This window comes from Wolffia australiana, chromosome 6 (assembly GCF_029677425.1).
Source record: "Wolffia australiana isolate 7733 chromosome 6, ASM2967742v1".
Taxonomy (NCBI): domain Eukaryota; kingdom Viridiplantae; phylum Streptophyta; class Magnoliopsida; order Alismatales; family Araceae; genus Wolffia; species Wolffia australiana.
The window spans coordinates 5,647,092-5,666,295 of NC_135840.1; the positions used below are offsets into that span (position 1 = coordinate 5,647,092).

Consider the following 19,204-nt stretch of genomic DNA (forward strand, 5'->3'; position numbering starts at 1 on the left):
TTTGATATATAGCATACGGCTCCCCCCAGTCTTTAGTGCCTGTGTGATGAGGACTGCGGCTCTTTGTAGAATGACAGGTATTTAAAGGGACCATATCCATAAACTAGTTCAAAGTAATTAAATGCATTCCCACTTGGTGAGTTGGATGAAGATGTTTATAAGATCGCACTGCATATCAATTTTCATGGCAGCCTAATACCGTATGCAATTCTTCAAACGTAGAGAAAAGCCTCTTGGAATCCTGAAGGACGTGATTTGTGAGGTTAATACATGCCATGAAGAGTTTTGGATATACACAGAGTAAAGGATAACACATCTTATTAATGAAGCACATGTATCTTGTCTTTCCTCAAGAACACAATTGGACAGGGTATTTTGCTTAATAAAAATGATTTTTTTGTGGAGATTTACTCAGATATTGGCAATAAATGGTCAACTGCAGGTAGGATCCCCAAGTGGACATTATGTTTTCCTTAGAGAAAGCCTGGTCGCTTGGACGAGCAAGAAGCAAAAGGTAGCAACACTCCATAGAGACTGAATTTGATCCTTGGCTCATGTCATATGTGAAACACTGTGGATAAAAGGGCTGTTGGAAGACATGCAAGTATATTCCGAGGAAAGTATTAAAACTACAGAAACAATCAGTGGACTATAGTAATCACCCCAGTAGGTTCTGCACGAGGAAACGAAAGTCAAAATAGGTTCTGCACGATGATACTTCATCAAGGAGAACATTGGAGGAGAAATAATCAATTCAGTGCTTATGGTATCCTCAGAGCAGGCGATTGACATTTTCGCTATTGGCTTAGTAGGTAAACAGTTCCAGAGATTAGCTTCTCTGTTTGGCATGATTAAAATCCATACCCCATTTGCAAGGGATGTCAGCCGATATACTCATGGTGGTTTCATTTTATCTACATCTCATTTTGTATTTTAAGCATTGAATAATTGGGCCACATCTTTTATAAGTAGCCCACTTAAGCTTTCGTTACAAGTTATTACTCATACGGGTACATAATCAAGTAGGCATCAGCCCACTTGTGACTGGTCTTTAAGCCCGTCTTGGGCAAGTGATTGAGTATTCTTTCTTCGGTACAAAACTCTAGCAGACGGATAAACGAATATGCGTGCTGGAAAAGAGTCAAGGAAGATCCAAGTTTAACAATGGTATTTCATAAGACTTGTGCTTTCTTAATTTCCTTTATTTTCTGTCTATTTCACAAGTAACATAACTGATGGAACATCCACAGGGAGGAGAAAGTATAGTAACCAAATGAGGAATTCCAGATTAACAATCTAGAAGGCAATGCCAAAAAGAGAGAAGAACATAATTTTCACAATATCTACTAGAGCAGTGTTTCCACAGATTTCGAAGGACAAGCGACTAAAAGATGCGATAACGACATTTGAATCATTAGAAAAGAAAAGCAAACTCCGAACCTCTATGAAACGAGAAGCAGTAGGAACATCCAAGCCAGCATTCCTACGACAAATGAAATGCAGAAATGATCATCGACGCCTATAATTTCAAACTATAGCTTCAGAGAAGGAATTACACCAAAACCATGACTGATCGATCAAAATTTAGTAGCCCAACTGGAGCGTGGTTTCATTAAGATGGTGCATGAAATGAGACAAGAGCGATACCATTCAGAGGAAAATTTTTCGTAGGCACTCACAACTTCGTCAACAGGCGCCAATTCTCTCAACCCGAGAACTGAAAACAACCCAGATAAAGAAAATCAATGGAAAGGATCCAGGAAGAGAAAGAGAGGCCGAAGAAGTTATACTATTTCACTGACCCTCATAGTGGGATACAGTGAATGATGAAGGGAAGACGACGAGTTGGAAGAAAATTCCCACAGCAAATAAAATGAAGGGCAAGGCATAACGACGGATTTGCACAGAGCTGCTATTATTCACGACGGTGGAAGAACGAACGGTGCGGGTAGCAGTCGCCATCACCCTTTTGCATGGAACTTCTACGAAGCGAAGATCGCTGCAGAGCGAAGGCGAGAAAAGTTGAAGCTTTCAGTTCTGGGTCCGAAAGAACCGGACCTCTCTGCAAAGCGCGATTTTGAAGAGATCTGTTGCAAAGTCAGTTCCTAAATTTCTGCCAAATTTTCGGTTCTTTCGGAGAGCTAAGAGAATTTATTGCAGAATCTTTTATCAATTGTCAGAAATTTATCCCTATGTGAAGCGATTCATGAGGCTGTATTATTGATTTCGAAGGGTTCGCCCGTCCCGAACATCCGTCCGATATCCGGTATCGGACAACAGATATCCGATATCTGGAAAAAAATGGGACGTTCTGGATATTGGATATCGGATATCGGGCGATATCCATCTAGCAGGGGTTAGACGGATAATGGTACCGGATATCGAAGGGAGAGGGACGAGGCGGATATCGGATGCCGGATACTGGTTTTCGATATCCGGATATTGGTTTTCGATATCCGGATATCGAAAACCGGTATCCGTTATTTTTTTTCAGTTGTCTGCAATCCCATATCGAAAAATTCCAATTTTTTTGGGAGTTTATATTTGCCGCAGCCATCTTATCATTGAATCACATTGTCGCCGGCTCGCCGCCCACAGATGCTACGTAATGAAACAATAAGGTTGGCCTTTTCTCTTAATGTTGTCCTATGTCGAATTTCATATGTGGAAAATGCAACAGTTAGGTGGGCCTAAAGCCCTGTGCTATTCTTGGACGGAAATTAATTTAATGTAATCTTAAAAGTCTAATACTTCATAATAACCAGGGCAAAATTGCATAGTGTAGAATTTTTTTTTTTCAACTTACAACTAATGTTATAACGAAATTAATATACTGTTATTTTAAGAAACTAAAATTGCTTAATATAGTTAATAAATTTAATAATAAATATAAGGGTAATAAGTGTACTAGGGTAGAGTGTAATATGTTAGTGGAATGGTTATGAGAATGACTGACAAGTGACAACTAATGTTATAACGAAATTAATATACTGTTATTTTAAGAAACTAAAATTGCTTAATATAGTTAATAAATTTAATAATAAATATAAGGGTAATAAGTGTACTAGGGTAGAGTGTAATATGTTAGTGGAATGGTTATGAGAATGACTGACAAGTGACAACTAATGTTTTAACGAAATTAGTACACTGTATTTTTATGAGAATAAAATTGCAGAAAATATATAATACCTTTACTAGATAGTAGTAGTAGTCAGTAAGAGGAATAATGAATATGATGGTTTAATAATAAGGGTAGAGCGTAAGATATTAATGAGGTGGTTATTTTAGACTGTCAACAAATTTTTGAACAAATTTAATATAATTTAATTTTAAGAAAATAAAATTACATAATATATTTAAAACCTTTAATAGATAAGTGAAATAGTTAGTAAGAGGAATAATAAATATGAGGGTTTAACAATAAGGGTAGAGCGTAAGATATTAATGGGATGGTTATTTCAGAATTACATCAATTTTTTGTACGAATTTAATATAATGTAATTTGAAGAAAATAAAATTACTCAATATATTGAACACCATTAATAGGTAAGTGAAATAGTTAGAAAGAGGAATAGCAAAACTGACGATTTAATAATAAGGGCAGAGTGTAAGATATTAGTGGAATGGTTATTTTAGAATTACAAATAATTTTTGAACGAAGTTAATATAACTTATTTTTAAGAAAAAAAATTACATAATATATTGAACACCTTAAGTAGATAAGTGAAACAGTTAGCAAGAGGAAAAATAAAAGTGACGATTTAATAATAAGGGTATATTGTAAGATATTAGTGGAATGGTGATTTTAGTCTTACAAATAATTTTTGGACGAATTTAATATGATGTAATTTTAAGAAAATAAAATTACAAAATATATTGAACAACTTTAATAGATAAGTGAAACAGTTAGTAAGAGGACTAATAAAACTGCTTATTTATAAAGGTAGAGTATAAGATACTAGTGGAATTTTTAAGCTGAGTCTTTAGAGTAATGTAAGGTTTGAATAGAATTAAAAATGCATGAGAGGATGAAATGCATACCATGGCAAATGTATAGGAGAATAAAGGTGCATGATATAATTTATATTAGCTATATATACTCGAATCGTTAGTAATAGGAGTAATAGAGGAGTAAGTATACTTCTTCGCATGATATTTAACTATAGGGATTATTTTTTTTGTTTTGATACTAAGATTAATTATTGGATAGTTGGAGGAAGAAGAGAAAAAAAACAAAGAAGATAAAAACGAGGAAGAGAAGAAAGAAGAGAATAAAAACGTAGAATAGGAAAATGAAGAAGAAGAAGAAGAGAAAAGAAGAAGAAGAAGAAGATAAATTAGTAGGCATTAGAGAAGAAACAAGCAGAAGACGAAGAATATGGATAAGAAGGGAAGAAAAGGGTAGAGGAAGAAATTAAAGCAGAAGAGGAAGAGAAAAAAGAGGAAGAGAAGAAAGAAGAGAATAAAAACGTAGAATAGGAAAATGAAGAAGAAGAAGAAGAGAAAAAAAAACAAAGAAGAGAAAAACGAGGAAGAGAAAAAAGAAGAGAATAAAAAGGTAGAATAGGAAAATTAAGAACAAGAAGAAGAGAAAAAAGAACAAGACGATAAATTAATGGACATAAGAGAAGAAACAAGAAGATGAAGAAAATGGAGAAGAAGAGAAGAAAAACAAAGAAGAGAGAAACGAAGAAGAATAATAAAGAGGTAGAATAGGAAAATAAAGAAGAAGAAGAGGAGAAAAAAAACAAAGAATAGAAAAATGAGGAAGAGAAAAAAGAAGAGAATAAAAAGGTAGAGTAGGAAAATAAATAAGAAGAAGACTGGGAAATTGACGGGGTGAGATAGAAGGTGAACGAGATAAAAAGGAGAGAAGGATTTAGAGAAACAATCAGAGAGTAAGAGAGACTGAGAGAGACTCAGAATTAGAGATAGATAAAAGGAGCTGGAGAGTGAGATAATTGCTGGAGAGAAAGAATTCCATTGGAATGGAATGAGAGAAAGAGAGAGTGACAGACTGAGAGAGAGGGTGAACGAGTAAAAAATTGAGAGACAGAATTAGGGACTAAGAGAAAATGAAAGACGAGAGGGACAGTTAAAGATAAAAACATGGAAAGATTCAGAGAGTGAGATAGGATCAGGGGAGAGAGGAAGAAATAGAGAAAGAATTCCACTTGAATGGAATGACAGAAAAGGTGAGTAACAGAGTGAGAGAGAGGGTGGAAGAGAGAAAATTGAGAGAAATAATTAGGGAGTAAGAGAGAATGAGAGAAGGGAGGAGACTTATAGAAAGAAATATAAAGAGGAACAGAGAATGCGATAGAATTTGATAAGAAAGGGAGAATTAGAGAAAGAATTACACTGGAATTGGATTAGAGAAAGGGAGAGTCACAGAGTGGGAGAAAGGGTGAAAGAAAGAAAATTGACAGAAAGAATTAAAGAATTAATCAGAGAGTAGGAGAGAATGAGAGAAGAAAGGAAGAGTTACAGATTAGAAGATAGAAAGAAACAGAGATTGAGATGGAATGAGAGAAGAGGAGGAGAATTAGAGAAAGATTCCAGTGAAATGAAATTTGACCGGCCATAGGGTGACAAAGTGGGTGAGAGGGTGAACGAGAGAAAAAGGAGAGTAAGAATGAGAGAGTAAGAGAGAATAAGGAAAGAAAATGAAGAGTTTGAACTAAAAACATAAAAAGAATCGGAGAGTGAGATAGAATTAAAGGAGAAAGGGAGAACTTAAAAAAGAAATCCACTGAAATGGGATGAGAGAAAGGGAGACTGGAAAGGGGGGCCGTCCGCCTCCGTCGTCCTCCGCCGTGCTCCGCCGTCCACCTTCGTCTAAGCTCTGAGCCTCTGACCGAATGACCGTGTCAACCTAACGAAACTTAAAAAATAGCTTAGATCCGATGTTGATATCGGTTTTCGATATCCACATACGATATCCGATACCGGCATCTGTCCCCTTGAGATGGAGACGGATGCCGAATCGGGACGGATATTGGTATTGGATATTGACACTATAGCAGCCGATATCCGATATATATATCCGGTATCTGGATATCGAAAAACCGGATACCAGAAATTGCCTTTCCGGTATCGGGTACAGCATCTGTTTCGATACCGGCATCCGGTACTGGTATCGGGACGGGCAAACACTAATTTTGATCAGATCATGCCTAGATTGGGTCATTAAAAATTACTAAGAAGGTTGGTTTCCATATATAATGAATTGGCAGGGAGATCATTATCCTAAATCATACACTCAGCTGAAATACTCATTAATAAAGAGTAAGTGGGCCTCATGTACTCATGACATGAGGTCATTAACTCTAAGAGATCATCCCAATCAGAATTGGTGTGATAAGAGAGATGGAAAACTCCTTATTTGATGTTTCATTTTCCCTGGCCAAGGACTTTACTGCATAGTTCTATGGAGTTTGTCTCCCCTTAGTATGGAATGATTCAATCTTGAATGCACAATCTCATTGGTTGATGTCATTATTATATGTGTGCTTTGACGTTTTGGACTTGGATAACATGCTTATACCGCATCCACTTACGTGCCATTTTCAAAATTTGTATGCATCTGAATAAATGAAAATAATGCATGTCATCCTTTACTAATATTCTCATTATACATGAATAAATATAGTGATGCTTCATTTTATATTATTTTAGGATATGAAAATGAAGCCTAAATTTAATTTAGAAATTTCGCTTAAAATTATGATTTTAGAACTTTTACCAAATTTTATGGCGCTTATTACACAAGGAAAATTTGTACGATTGGTGAAAAAAAAAAGTTTTATTTTAGGAATATAGTGCTTCTCGGATCCACATATCAAGTGAACGTTCAGCAAATTCCATAGCATGCACAAAATCAGCTGGTAGTTTCGGGGAGTCACAAGGTTGTGAGTGCAAAGCTGACTATTGGACTGTGGGTACACATCAGGCACTAGGTAAATGACGCGATCGGGGCTTCTATTATAAAACCCATGGGGTGCATAGCTGGCTATTGGGCAACATGTGTGTGCTGACTGGGTAGGAGAAGGCTGGCTTGGGCATGCAAGAATTGTGTGTGATTATTGGGCAATGTAATCCCATAGTGCAATAAAGAACTCGGGTGATATGGGCACTTGATTCTTATCACACAAAGAGATTTATTTTCCTATTATAAAACATCCCCACCCTTAATTTCCTATTCCTATCAGTCACCTAGATATAGATTGAGTATTTTTGGTCCTTTCAAGAATCTATGCCAAGTCATAGTGTGTTCTTATACTTTTGGGAGATTCAAACAAGTTCATAGGTTGAAAAATCAGAACTGACCAAAAGGTACATAGAACCAAAGGATCTAAAATTAGAAAGTTGTACTTTAATCCTTTGATTTTCTGATTGCTAACTTCAACCTGTCCATTTTATGGTCAACCAAAGGGTCTCGAGAGATGGTAAGGAAACAGCATCTTATGGTCAATCCCGTACTACTTTATTTAATGTTGGGTTCTAAAGACCTTGATTTAGATGAACAACGCAAAATGATATGCACCGAAGGACTTTATTGAATTTTAATGGCATCAACAAAATTATGAAATGAATAACCTCGACATGGATCACATTCATGATTCCTTAAATCCTCGAACGAGTCATGTGGAGCTGCTCATGTGTGTAGCCTATAGAAGTATCCAAGCGGTCCTCGGCACATTGAATCTCCTCTTTACCATAATGAGCATCGTTCAGCCTCCGCCATCATCGTTACATCATCCTAATCGCATCAGGAATGGAGAGAAGCCATGCGGAGAAAGGAGAAGAAGGAGAAGGACCCTGAAAAATTATGGCCTAGGATGAATTTCATTCAGGGCCTTCCCCTATTTATACTTAGTGGGATTTTTTATAAAAACCCTCAAACTTAAGTATATCTTTTGACGTCTGAAACATTTGTGTGTGACCCTCTAGGCCATTATCATCATTTATATTAATTAATGTTATATTGAGTAAACCTAACCAATAGTTTGAGCTTCCAACCCGTGGGGTACCAAGATACACCTTGTGCTCTACAAGTTACGAAGGAGTGTCTGTCGACTCACTCACGGAACATGTTCATCTTTAGTTACAGTGTATGTGTAGTCCCTCATCCACTTGACGCTCATAGGAAGACTTAGGGTATGGTCAACTATAAACCCTAATCGGTCATCCGAGTTAGTAATGATGTGTTCAGAAATCATCAAAGAACGCTCATTATTTATGTATTTTAGGAATATGAAGGAATTACAAAAGCCCTCACTGCTCTCACACATGTCTAAACCAATTATTATATTTATTTATGAGAGTGTGATCAGTGTTCTCAAAACAACCAACAATGTCTACTTTGGATAAATCGATCTACTGTCCCCCTCAACATGCATGAAGATGAGGGGTCCTCTCTAGGTGCCTAAAGCCATGAAAGTTGGTCAGAAAAACATCTCGTCTTGAGTTGTATCCTCTTATACTGAGGATGCACTATCCCATCTTGAGCACTAAATCGTCTTTATGAACTTGTTGATGCACCCAAACTAAGACCGTTTAGAATTCCATGATTAGGGACTCGTAGGTCATTGTCAAAGCACAATTATCCGTCCATAAGACATCTTTGGTGTCTCAGGTCTCACAACCACTTACACAACTGTGACGTGAATCAACATAATTCACAGTTTGCTATAATAACACTCAGGGATTCTCACGGACCAATTCAGTAAAATATTTATAATAAAAAACACCCACTATCTATCCTTAGTCTCTACGCTAATAGCTACAAGACCGACCATACTCGTCATATGAGCGAGGCTAGATAGTGTTATTCTATTTGGATACTTTGATGCCCTTCTTGGGTATCCTTTGAATAGGAATATTTAGAATACATGCTTAAAGACTAGTGATCTCCATATTACGATATTAACATAATTCATTAATTCTGATCATGCATTTTTAGACTTCATTAGAATCATCACACATGTACTATAAGGAATAGAGTCTATTAATGAACAAGGAACCAGATGTGGAATGTGTGATTGGGTTGTGATAGTCTCAATTTTAGGGTTAAAATTCGTCGTTGGTGATTGAGATTATTCAATAAAAATATATTTGACTGTACTTAAAAATACGTAGTTAGTGGTGAGTATGGATCGTCTCCACAGGGAACGATGATTAAGGAACTACTTTCTTATACTAGTGACGATTGACGAGAGGATCGGCAAAAGTACGATTCGAGGAAGTGAGCTAGTGAAATTGATAAAACATGTGTAATTATAAGCTAATTTAACTTAAAGAAAAGAGTAAGTGGTTGTGATCGATATGACGATGAACGATGGTATGAACAAAGGATGTGAAGTGGTGTGGTGGAGAGGATGGAGAGATGAGAGAATAGAGTAAAATGAGAATACAAGAACGATGACAAACACTAATTATGTTAGCTATAGTGACGGGAAAGAGACAACGTAAGGCGAAGACACTTACCTTAGATCCTTACATTCTGCCAAGGTCACGGTGATTTATGAGTGTCGGTAAGCTCCCCCTCTTCTCCAATGCTTCTTCCCACACACTCAAGACACCAAGAACACTCTTGATGGATCTCAAAACTCACTATCTTTCAATCAGCCTACACAAGTAGGAAGCAAGTTCATGATGATTTTTACAATGATCCATGCCTTTATTTATAGATCAGAGGGTATGGATAGAAAGAGGAGGGGAGGATCAAAAGTTATTGCCATTGGAAGTTGAAGCAATCCTAGTCTTTAATTTCTTCTCTCTCCTCATCAATGTCATCAGTTTCGTGCATGTTAAGAAGTCAAAGCACTTGGTATTCTATGGCTTCTCATATTTCGTGGCTTTTCGTATTCCGTGGCTTTTCGTATTCTGAGGATTTTTGCATTCCGTGCAACGTGTACATGACAAAAGGACAAAAAACAAAGAAAAAAAATCTCTTTCCCGATGCTGACGTGGCGGCGCATTGGCGCGCCACGTCACCCTATGCCATAAAAAACCAAAATACTTAAAATTTCATATTAAATAAAATAAAACCCCAAAAAATAGGTAGAAATGTATATTTTGACTAAGAAAATTCATATCTTTCCAAATTTAATATCAAACTATTCTAGAAAAATCATATTTTGTCTCAACTATTATATTCTTATAGAATCTAATTGTTACCAAAAACCCAAAAAAATGTATAAAATTCATAAAATCATTCTAAAAATAGATTTAATCATTTTAAGCTTGATAACATGCAAATATGAGTGATTTAATGCATAACATGTAAATGTGATCATATAAGGTACTAAAAATGCAATTTATCAGCCTGCTGGCTACATATATTTCCATCACTTAGGGGCTTGAAATATGAGTTATTAAAGTGATATCCACCATCATCAATTGTTTCTCTAGGACATCCAGATATGGAGGACATATGATGATTGAAAAACTTCAATACTATTTGATGATCCTTAGTTTGAGTGGGAATTGCTTCAACCCACTTCGACACATAAAATATATCAGTATATATTCATGTCCAGATGATGGTGCAAAGGGTCCCATAAAATATCCGCCCCAAAAATAAAATATTTCAATTCCAATAATTAGTTGAAGGAAATAGCATCATTCTTTTCAATGTTTTCCATGGATCGATTCTTTAAACATTTTATAAAAAATGAATCTCTAAATAAGCTAGGCCAAATGAAACCACGATAAAAAATCCTGGAAATTTGAATGTATCTTTTATTTTTATTATTTTTAGAAATTTTATGGAAAATTAAAAATGTATAATGCTCAAGAATGTTTATTCATTTTACTAGTTTAGAAAGTCAAATTTACTAAAAGGAATAGCAACTAATCATTGGGCAGACATTGAATTTTTCATTTTTAATCGATAGTTTAATAAATCATCATAAAAGTAATGATACAAATTCACAAAATCAAACAAAAAGATCTTATATCCAAAAGTGATGCATGCTCGACTGTTTACTTATCCTGATAGGTGTGAAATGCAATGATTGAGGTGAGAAAATCCATTTTCTATGATGTAATAAATATATGTGTGGATATATCTCTTTGTGCGTAAAAATTTACAATAATCGTATCATAGGAAACACAGAATTTCAGAGCCACCAGGATTTTTCAATATTCTAAATTGAGTGATATATCACTACTGTTACCATAAGTTAAAATTTTAAAGTAACTCAACAGATACTGTTACCATAAGTAAAATTATATGGGAATGTGGCAGCTCGTTTTAAAGTATATTTCCGTTGTGTTATTAAGCATAGTTGCTTGCATGTATAGTAAGATAACATCACATAAGAATTAAGTGAGGGAAAGCTTGTGAGATAATCCTTGATTCAGTTATTAAAGCATAACCAAGACCTCTACTAATCTCATTATTTACTTATTGATAAATATATAACATCATCACTTCAAGGAAAAACTATAGAGGCAACAATAATAAATTGAAATTTTCGATTTAGATTTAGAGTTAATGGTAAGTTAATTGATATTTGACGAAGTATTTGTCAATGGATATTTTAAACTGAAAGATTTTCAAAACTGCAAATTGAAAAGTAGAGACATTTTCCATTGGAATAGGTTTTCAAATAGAATTGACAAATACTTCAGTTTATTATTTACTTGTTGGTAAATATATTACATGATCACTTAAAGCAAAAACTATATAGGCAACAATAATAAATTTAAATTTTCAATTTGGATTTAGAGTTAATGGTAAGTTAATTGATATTCGATGAAGTATTTGTCAATGGGTATTTTAAACTGAAAGATTTTAAAAACTGCGAATTGAAAAGTAGAGACATTTTCCATTGGAATAGGTTTTCAAATAGAATTGATTTAGAATAGAAGGATATATTTATTCAGTTTATTATTTACTTGATGATAAATATTTACATGATCACTTCAAGGAAAATTATAGAGGCAACAATTGTTATCTTCAATTTGGATTTAGAGTTAAGGTGAAATTCTACAACTCATTTTAATGGGATGATGTAGTGGAGGTCAATGTGTCTGAAGTAGAAGAATAATAATCCAATACGTTTATTTAGAATCCCATGTAGATGAAGTGAGATACATACTTTGTTTCCATACTCTGGATGAAGTCATTATGTAATACAATTTCATTTTTCCCACCTTCTAGATTTCCCAAATTCACTGGAATAAGGTGAAGACATAAATATCATGAAATTTATGGAGAAAAAATTGTACTTATCACACAATGAAGGAATATCCCAAATTTGTATCAAGTACACTCTTCATATCCCTATTTTCTAATTTACTAAGATGGAGTTATGTAAGTTTTGTTCCCTAATTACTTTGTATTACGTACACACATTATATATCATAATGCTTTCATCCTTTTATTGCAATATTTTTCACAAATCTGATTCACACCCATTATCTTTTACTTAAATATAATTAAAAATTAATTTCACTGTTAAAATTGCGGAAGGATACCTACATAAAAAATGATCAGTAAACACTGCCGTCATTTAATTTTTCAAAGTTGGTATGATATCATAGATTTTACTCCATTTCTCTCAACACAAATATAGACATGTATGAAAATTTAGTTTTTTTCTGAAGAGACCTTAAATGTATTTCTATTCTCACAGTTATTTTATAAACCTTATCTCTCAGTTATTTTCAAGGAGGTGAGACTTTTCAACCAAACTACATGTACAATTTTTTAAAAAAACTCATTTGAAACTGAGAAAATTTACCGATGTGAGGATTTGACCGTTTGTTTCTATTTATAAGGGAAATAACTATAGTAGGGTGAATTAAGCTATTAAAAAAAGTGTTTTTCCTTTCATTCTTAACACCAAATATTATTCAGTTACTTCCCAATGAGCTATTGATATTATATATATATATATATATATATAATATATGTTCACTCTGATTTAACTGGATCCTTAAAAAATTATGAATACACTAACAGAAATATATTCAGAAAAAAGGGGGATACACGAGACTGAGTGGGTATCCATAGCCCTGTCCTCAGATATTCCATTTTCCCCTCAGAGAAAAATACTGAACGATTGAAAGTGGCCTTGATTTTGTCATAATGGTATTTACCTTATGAAACAACAAAATTGATGATGAATTGTTCTTAAGATGGTTATAGATTCCTGTTTCCTTGGTTTCTCCACTTGAATCCATGTTAAGCCCTTCTTTTGAGTTTTATATGGGTCTGATTGATTAATTCAAAAATTAACTGAAAATAGTTATCAAAGTACTGACCTGAAAAGCTAACACTTACTTGCAATATACTGTAACATGCAGATAAAAGGTCCAATGTGCATCAAGGTGCTTTAATTTTTATTACCTTTTATATTGAATTTAGGTCTTATTTATATTTCTTTTTCATGAAAAAAATTCCTAGTTTTATTCATAAGTTAGATATCTTAATTTCTAGATTAAGTCTATGTATAACTTAATTTGTCAGTAGCTATGTGTTTTCTCAAAATCAACTTTCTGTCTCTTGGATAGACTCCTCTTTAGTTTCTTAATCAACTTCATCATTATTTGGATTCATATTTTGCCTCAAAGTCTTGCTTACGAACATATTTTTGTAACATAGAAAAAGTTACCTCAAGTTATTCTCATGGGCTATCTATAATTTGCCTCAAGTTTTTACTATAAACCTTCCACCTCTTCTCAATTTTTTTAAAACATGTTTCCAAAGAATGTAAAGCAAAGCTAGGTTAAATGCCTAAACTATTAGCCAATTCGATTCTAACTACAATTTAAATCTCTTTAGAAAAACAATATCATCAACATGTTATTAAAAACATCTGGAATATCTTTGGTATACTTGATTTCCATGATAGGTTTATAACATAAATGAAGGACACAATAGATCATAAAGAAAGGGTGGCTATGCCCCTATCGTCTAGCGGTTCAGGACTTCTCTCTTTCAAGGAGGCAGCAGGGATTCGAATTCCCCTAGGGGTAGGATACTGGTAAGTTCATCGTGGCTTAGTAATAATTGGGATGCCAAATTGATTAGAAAATATTTTTCATATTAAAAATAATTTAATTTATATACAAAAACTTGTTTCCAAACTCCTTTTACTTCCTTCAATCTATGAAACTTATACTCTTATCTACATGGCATGCACTTGAGTGGTGGAGGGGGGGAGCCTCTCCACTCCAGCCGATGGGGTGACAAATAGGTAGAGAAGTGGGCAAGCGTTCAGCCAAAGCTTATTTAGATAGGTAGGAAGCCTCACACGTCCTCTCAATCAGAGCTACTAGCACGGAGGCATATAGCAAGGGAAGAGTAAGAGGAAGTTAGCTATGGCCTCCTCAAAGATGGAATCTACAGCCCTTGTAACATGTGCTTGCCCATCCTTGGCAACATGGTGTCACCCTTCAATGGGATGCCGTCCTCCGCTGTATTCACAGCCTCCCGTAAGACTAACACTGACTTGACAAGTCATAACACATATGTTATTTGGTTATTTCTAGGAGATTTACACTTATTTATGCATTAAAGTAAATATAAATGCATGTTGTCAACCTTTAAATGATTAAACCTATTTAGAGTGATATTCTGATTTGCTGAATTTAATTGACATCATATTCTTAAAGAACTTAATTTTCTCATTTGGAATATATTTTTTATGATTTTTTTGAGCTTATATTCAGGGATACATGAATTTTCTAAGTTGAAATATGTATTTATTATATTTTTTTGATTTACTATTTATTTATAAATGATCTATTAATATATTTTTTACGTTGAGTATGCGCCCGCTACGTGTTGCCATTTGATTCATTGAATGGCGACCAATCACGAGTATATGTAATAATTAACTGCACTAATCATTGCCAAAAGGTGCATGGCATCATGAATTGCGATGCCATAATGAGCCAATCTTCATCTGATATCTGATGCACTTTATTCGTAGGAGGCGATGTGGACCAATGAAAAAATGCAATGATTTAAATTTGAGTAAATGTGATTTTATATCGAGAAAAAATATTAATAAAATTGGATGAAGAAATGTTCAAAAGTGTGGCAGTACACGTTGCATGCAAGTGTACTAACGGGATTGATTAAAAGGGGATTTAAATCTAACGTGGCACATGGAAATGTTCGCCACGTCAAGCAATCATCAGAGATCTTCCCCTTTTTATGAAGAGAACAAGACATGTCAGCGTGTCATTTATTAGAAAACAAAGAAATAGGAAAGAGAAAGTGATCTGGCATGCTGCAATACGTCACGATTAAATGAGTTAAAAAGGAGTTTTTATATTTTCTGATGTAGGTAGATGTGGTGCTCTCTGAGCACGTGATTGCAAAAGACAATGTGATCGCACCAATGATCAACAGCTGATGATTGGAGAACTTAACTGAAAATAAAAAAAGAGGATGCACGATATCTAATAATCCAGAGGTACGATTGACGTGAAATTTTCAGGGGTACTTCATCTTCACCCCCTCCTTGAATTCATACCCTATGATTTATAAATAAAGGTATGGATCTATGTCAAAATCATCCTTAAACTTGCTTCCTACTTATGTGGGATTATCAAAAGATTGTGTGTTTTTGAAATCGATCAAGAGTGTTCTTGGTGCCCTTGGCCCCTAGGCCCCCTAGGCCCGTGTATCTGTCTAGTTAATGACTCCAACGGCCCAATAACCTTTATTGGTCTTCCAAATTAATTAACTTGCTTCCTACTTATGTGGGATTATCAAAAGATTGTGTGTTTTTGAAATCGATCAAGAGTGTTCTTGGTGCCCTTGGCCCCTAGGCCCCCTAGGCCCGTGTATCTGTCTAGTTAATGACTCCAACGGCCCAATAACCTTTATTGGTCTTCCAAATTAATTAACTATATCATCATAGAGATTAATTAATGTGAGATTAATTTAACCCAATCGATAGGTTGAGTCTTCAACACGTGGGGTGCCAAGCTACACCTCGTGTTCTGGAAGATACAAAGGAGTATGTATCGATTCACTTCATGGAACATGTTCATCATCGGTTATTGTGTACATATAATCCCTCATCCACTGGACGCTCCTAGGATGACTTAAGGTATGGTCAACTGTCAAAACCTAATTGGTGTTCTTAGTTTGTACTGATGCATTCGGAAATCATTGGAGAACTCTTCACCCGATATTTCACTTCCTTGGCCAAGGACTTCATCACATCATCTTCCTTGAGCTCTCACCTCTTATACCGAGGGCGGACAATCCCATCTTGACCACTCAATCGTCTTCGTGAACTTTTTGATGTACCCGAACTAAGATCGTTTATAATCCCATGATTAGAGACTCATCGGCCATAATCAAAGTACAACCATCCGTCCACAAGACATCTTTGGTGTCTCAGGTCTAAGGACCACTTACACAACCGTGACGTGAATCGAACTAATTTATAGTTCGGTATAATACCATTCAGGGATTCGTACGGATCAATTCAGTGAACTCTTTCCACTAAAGAGCACCCACTCTATCCTTAGTGTCTCCACAATAATCGCTACGGGACCGGCCATACTCATCATATGAGTGAGGCTAGATAGTGATATTCTATCCATATACTCCGATGTCCTTCTCAAGCATCCTTCGAATAAGAATGTTTATAACATATGCTTAAAGACTAGTGATGTTCGTATTATGATCTCAGCATAATTCACTAAGTCTGATAATGTATTCATGGACTTCATTATAAGCATCACACGTGCACTAGAATGAATTTGTTCTATTAATGAACATGGAAAGAGATGTGTAATGTGTGATTGGCTTGCCAACCACATATATTTCCATCATTCTCCCACTTGGACACAAGCCAGTCACTCTTAGCGAACAAACCCTTTGTTTTCAAGTGATACTTAAAATACATTGAGCTAATGGCTCTGTCTATGGATTTGCTAAAATGTCGTTCAATGGAACACTTCCATTATATAATTTCCTACTAAAGTTGATCTTCCTAGTCAAGTGAAGTGTCTTAAGAAGTTCTCTAACTTCAGATGTGAAAATTAAGGACGTGAAAGCCTAGAGATCATATGATGGCGGCAGTACTGAGGAGAAACAAATATTTAATATAAATTAGTGGGCATGATTCATCTAACTTCATGGCGTAATGCCAAACAATTGAGAAAGCTGATGTAGCTTAAATTTTAAGGTCAGAATTGGCTCGATATTTTTTAAAACATATTTAAGCTCGCTTTCTACCTTGGGAGGCTTAATGAAAGATTCATGGTCTTTTGAGATTGAAATAACCCCAGGGAAGGCGTGAGAAACATTAGACACACGTATATTTTTGTATACATTTATTTTTGGCCTACATTTTTCTACAAAATTATCATTCATTATGTTTTTACAATAAATGGTCGAACATTACTTAGACATCATGACTTAGGATATGAAGCAGACAGGAAGGAAAATTCCGGTACTAAGCTACATGTAATGCTTCCACCGATTATGTGATAAATTGAAATGGAGGGGCTGTAAGTCTATGCATAAGATTCAATGAAAATGTGGCTTAATTTTTATAAACTTTTCACTAAGGTCAATGCTCCTATAAATAAGGGATCAAATTTCAGATTATACCTTCATATGATAACGATATTCCACACTTTGATGTCTTCTCTCAAAAAGAGATGTATAAACATTTCAAAGGTTTTATTCTCAAATTTAAAATTTTTTATTTTTTTTTAAATTGATTAATGATGATGTAAAACTGAGACTATTCCCTTACAGTCTCAAAGAGAAAGCTCGAAGTATTTTTATATGGGTATCTTTGGGTTTTAATTTTTAGAAGCAAATTGAGATTCCATATTTAAAATATTTCATTATGTTTTATTTTTTGTAATGTCCAGTATGGGTTTTACTTTGGACAAGTTTAGATCATATTTTCACCAAATAATTATCATTTTGGATCATCTAGCTATTAGGTATTTGATGAAAAAAGAAGCAAAACCTAGGTTAATTATGTGGACATTACTTCTTCAAGAATTTAATTTAAAAATAAAGTGGTGTACATGGATCTGATAATGCATAGTTTAATTGTGGTTCCAAATGTACTGTATCCATTCCCACGACAACGAATGATTTCAAAAGCATGATGAAGTTTATATCATAATATGTTATTTATATGGGAATGCCCAAGATAAATCATTAGTGATGGGCGATCTCAATTTCATAATTCACATTTTAGGTACTTATGAAGTATGGAAATCGCCATAAGATGATGACTCCTTATCAATCCCCCACCTATGATCTAACTGATCAATATACTTAAAATGATCAATGATAAAAGGATCAATATACTTAAAAATATAATATATCTAGATGGAAAGGATTGGAGTGAACGGTTACCTGATGTGTTATATTCTTATTAAACAGCCATTGGGATGTCCCCTTATGAGTTGGTATTTGGAAAATAATCTCATTTTCCAATGGAGATCGGCATCGGGCTTATTGAACAATCCTAAAATAGAATCAAGTTTTAAATGATGTAAGAAAAAATTGAATATTTTACTTTCAGGAGCTTAAGGAGTCAACTGATGAAGCATAAGAGAACTAAAAAATTTAAAATAAGCTTTTGTATGACAGAAAATCAAATAGGATAAATTTTATGAGAATCAGAAAGTTAAGCTTTATAAATCATGTTTGAAGTTAGTTTTAGTGAAACTTTAGATTTTCTGTGATGATCCATTCATTATCCTTAAACTATTTTATCAAATTACATATTTTAGTTTTATTTATGAAAACACCATAACACTTCAAAGTTAATTGGAAATATTGAAGCTAGAACCTCAACCCATGGAGACTACTATCGACCTACAAGGTGATGCTGAAAATTGGGCTTACATTATTTAATTGACTTTAGTCATTTGAGTTTTGTTTCGCGATTTAATTTTTTGAAAAGTTATTTTACGTTTTTTTTAATTTTATAATAAAATAAAAGGTCCCTTATACGTAGCATATATAATCTCATCACATCTCTTTCTATGTATTTTACTTTTATAGGGACCTAAAAATGAAGGATTGAGCTTAAATTTCTCAAGGACTTAAAGAGAATGCATTTCTCACTTGAGCCAGAATGCACACAAGGAACCAGTGCTTTTAATTTACATCTATTCTCCATATTTATATTCTATTATGAGGAAAAATATACTATTTAAGTGTGGTGGGGGATAAATGGATCAAATC

At 34.4% G+C, this 19,204-nt stretch overlaps 1 protein-coding gene across 4 annotated transcripts in view; it reads right to left on the reverse strand.

Annotated features, from left to right (window-relative positions):
• Positions 1-2,135, reverse strand: part of LOC144704248 (DNAJ heat shock N-terminal domain-containing protein) — a 49,688-nt gene extending 47,553 nt beyond the window's left edge. For 2 of the 4 annotated variants that reach the window (XM_078576598.1, XM_078576597.1), the window contains exons 1-3: positions 1,803-2,133; positions 1,648-1,717; positions 1,441-1,483 (exon numbers count right to left, since the gene is read on the reverse strand). In XM_078576598.1, the coding sequence (XP_078432724.1) occupies positions 1,441-1,483; positions 1,648-1,717; positions 1,803-1,962 (273 nt within the window). In that variant the 5' untranslated portion in view covers positions 1,963-2,133. Of the gene's footprint in view, positions 1-1,440; positions 1,484-1,647; positions 1,718-1,802 lie in introns of all 4 variants that reach the window. The other 2 variants (XR_013581776.1, XM_078576599.1) reach the window with 2 other exon arrangements.
• Between the last annotated feature and the right edge of the window lie 17,069 nt (positions 2,136-19,204).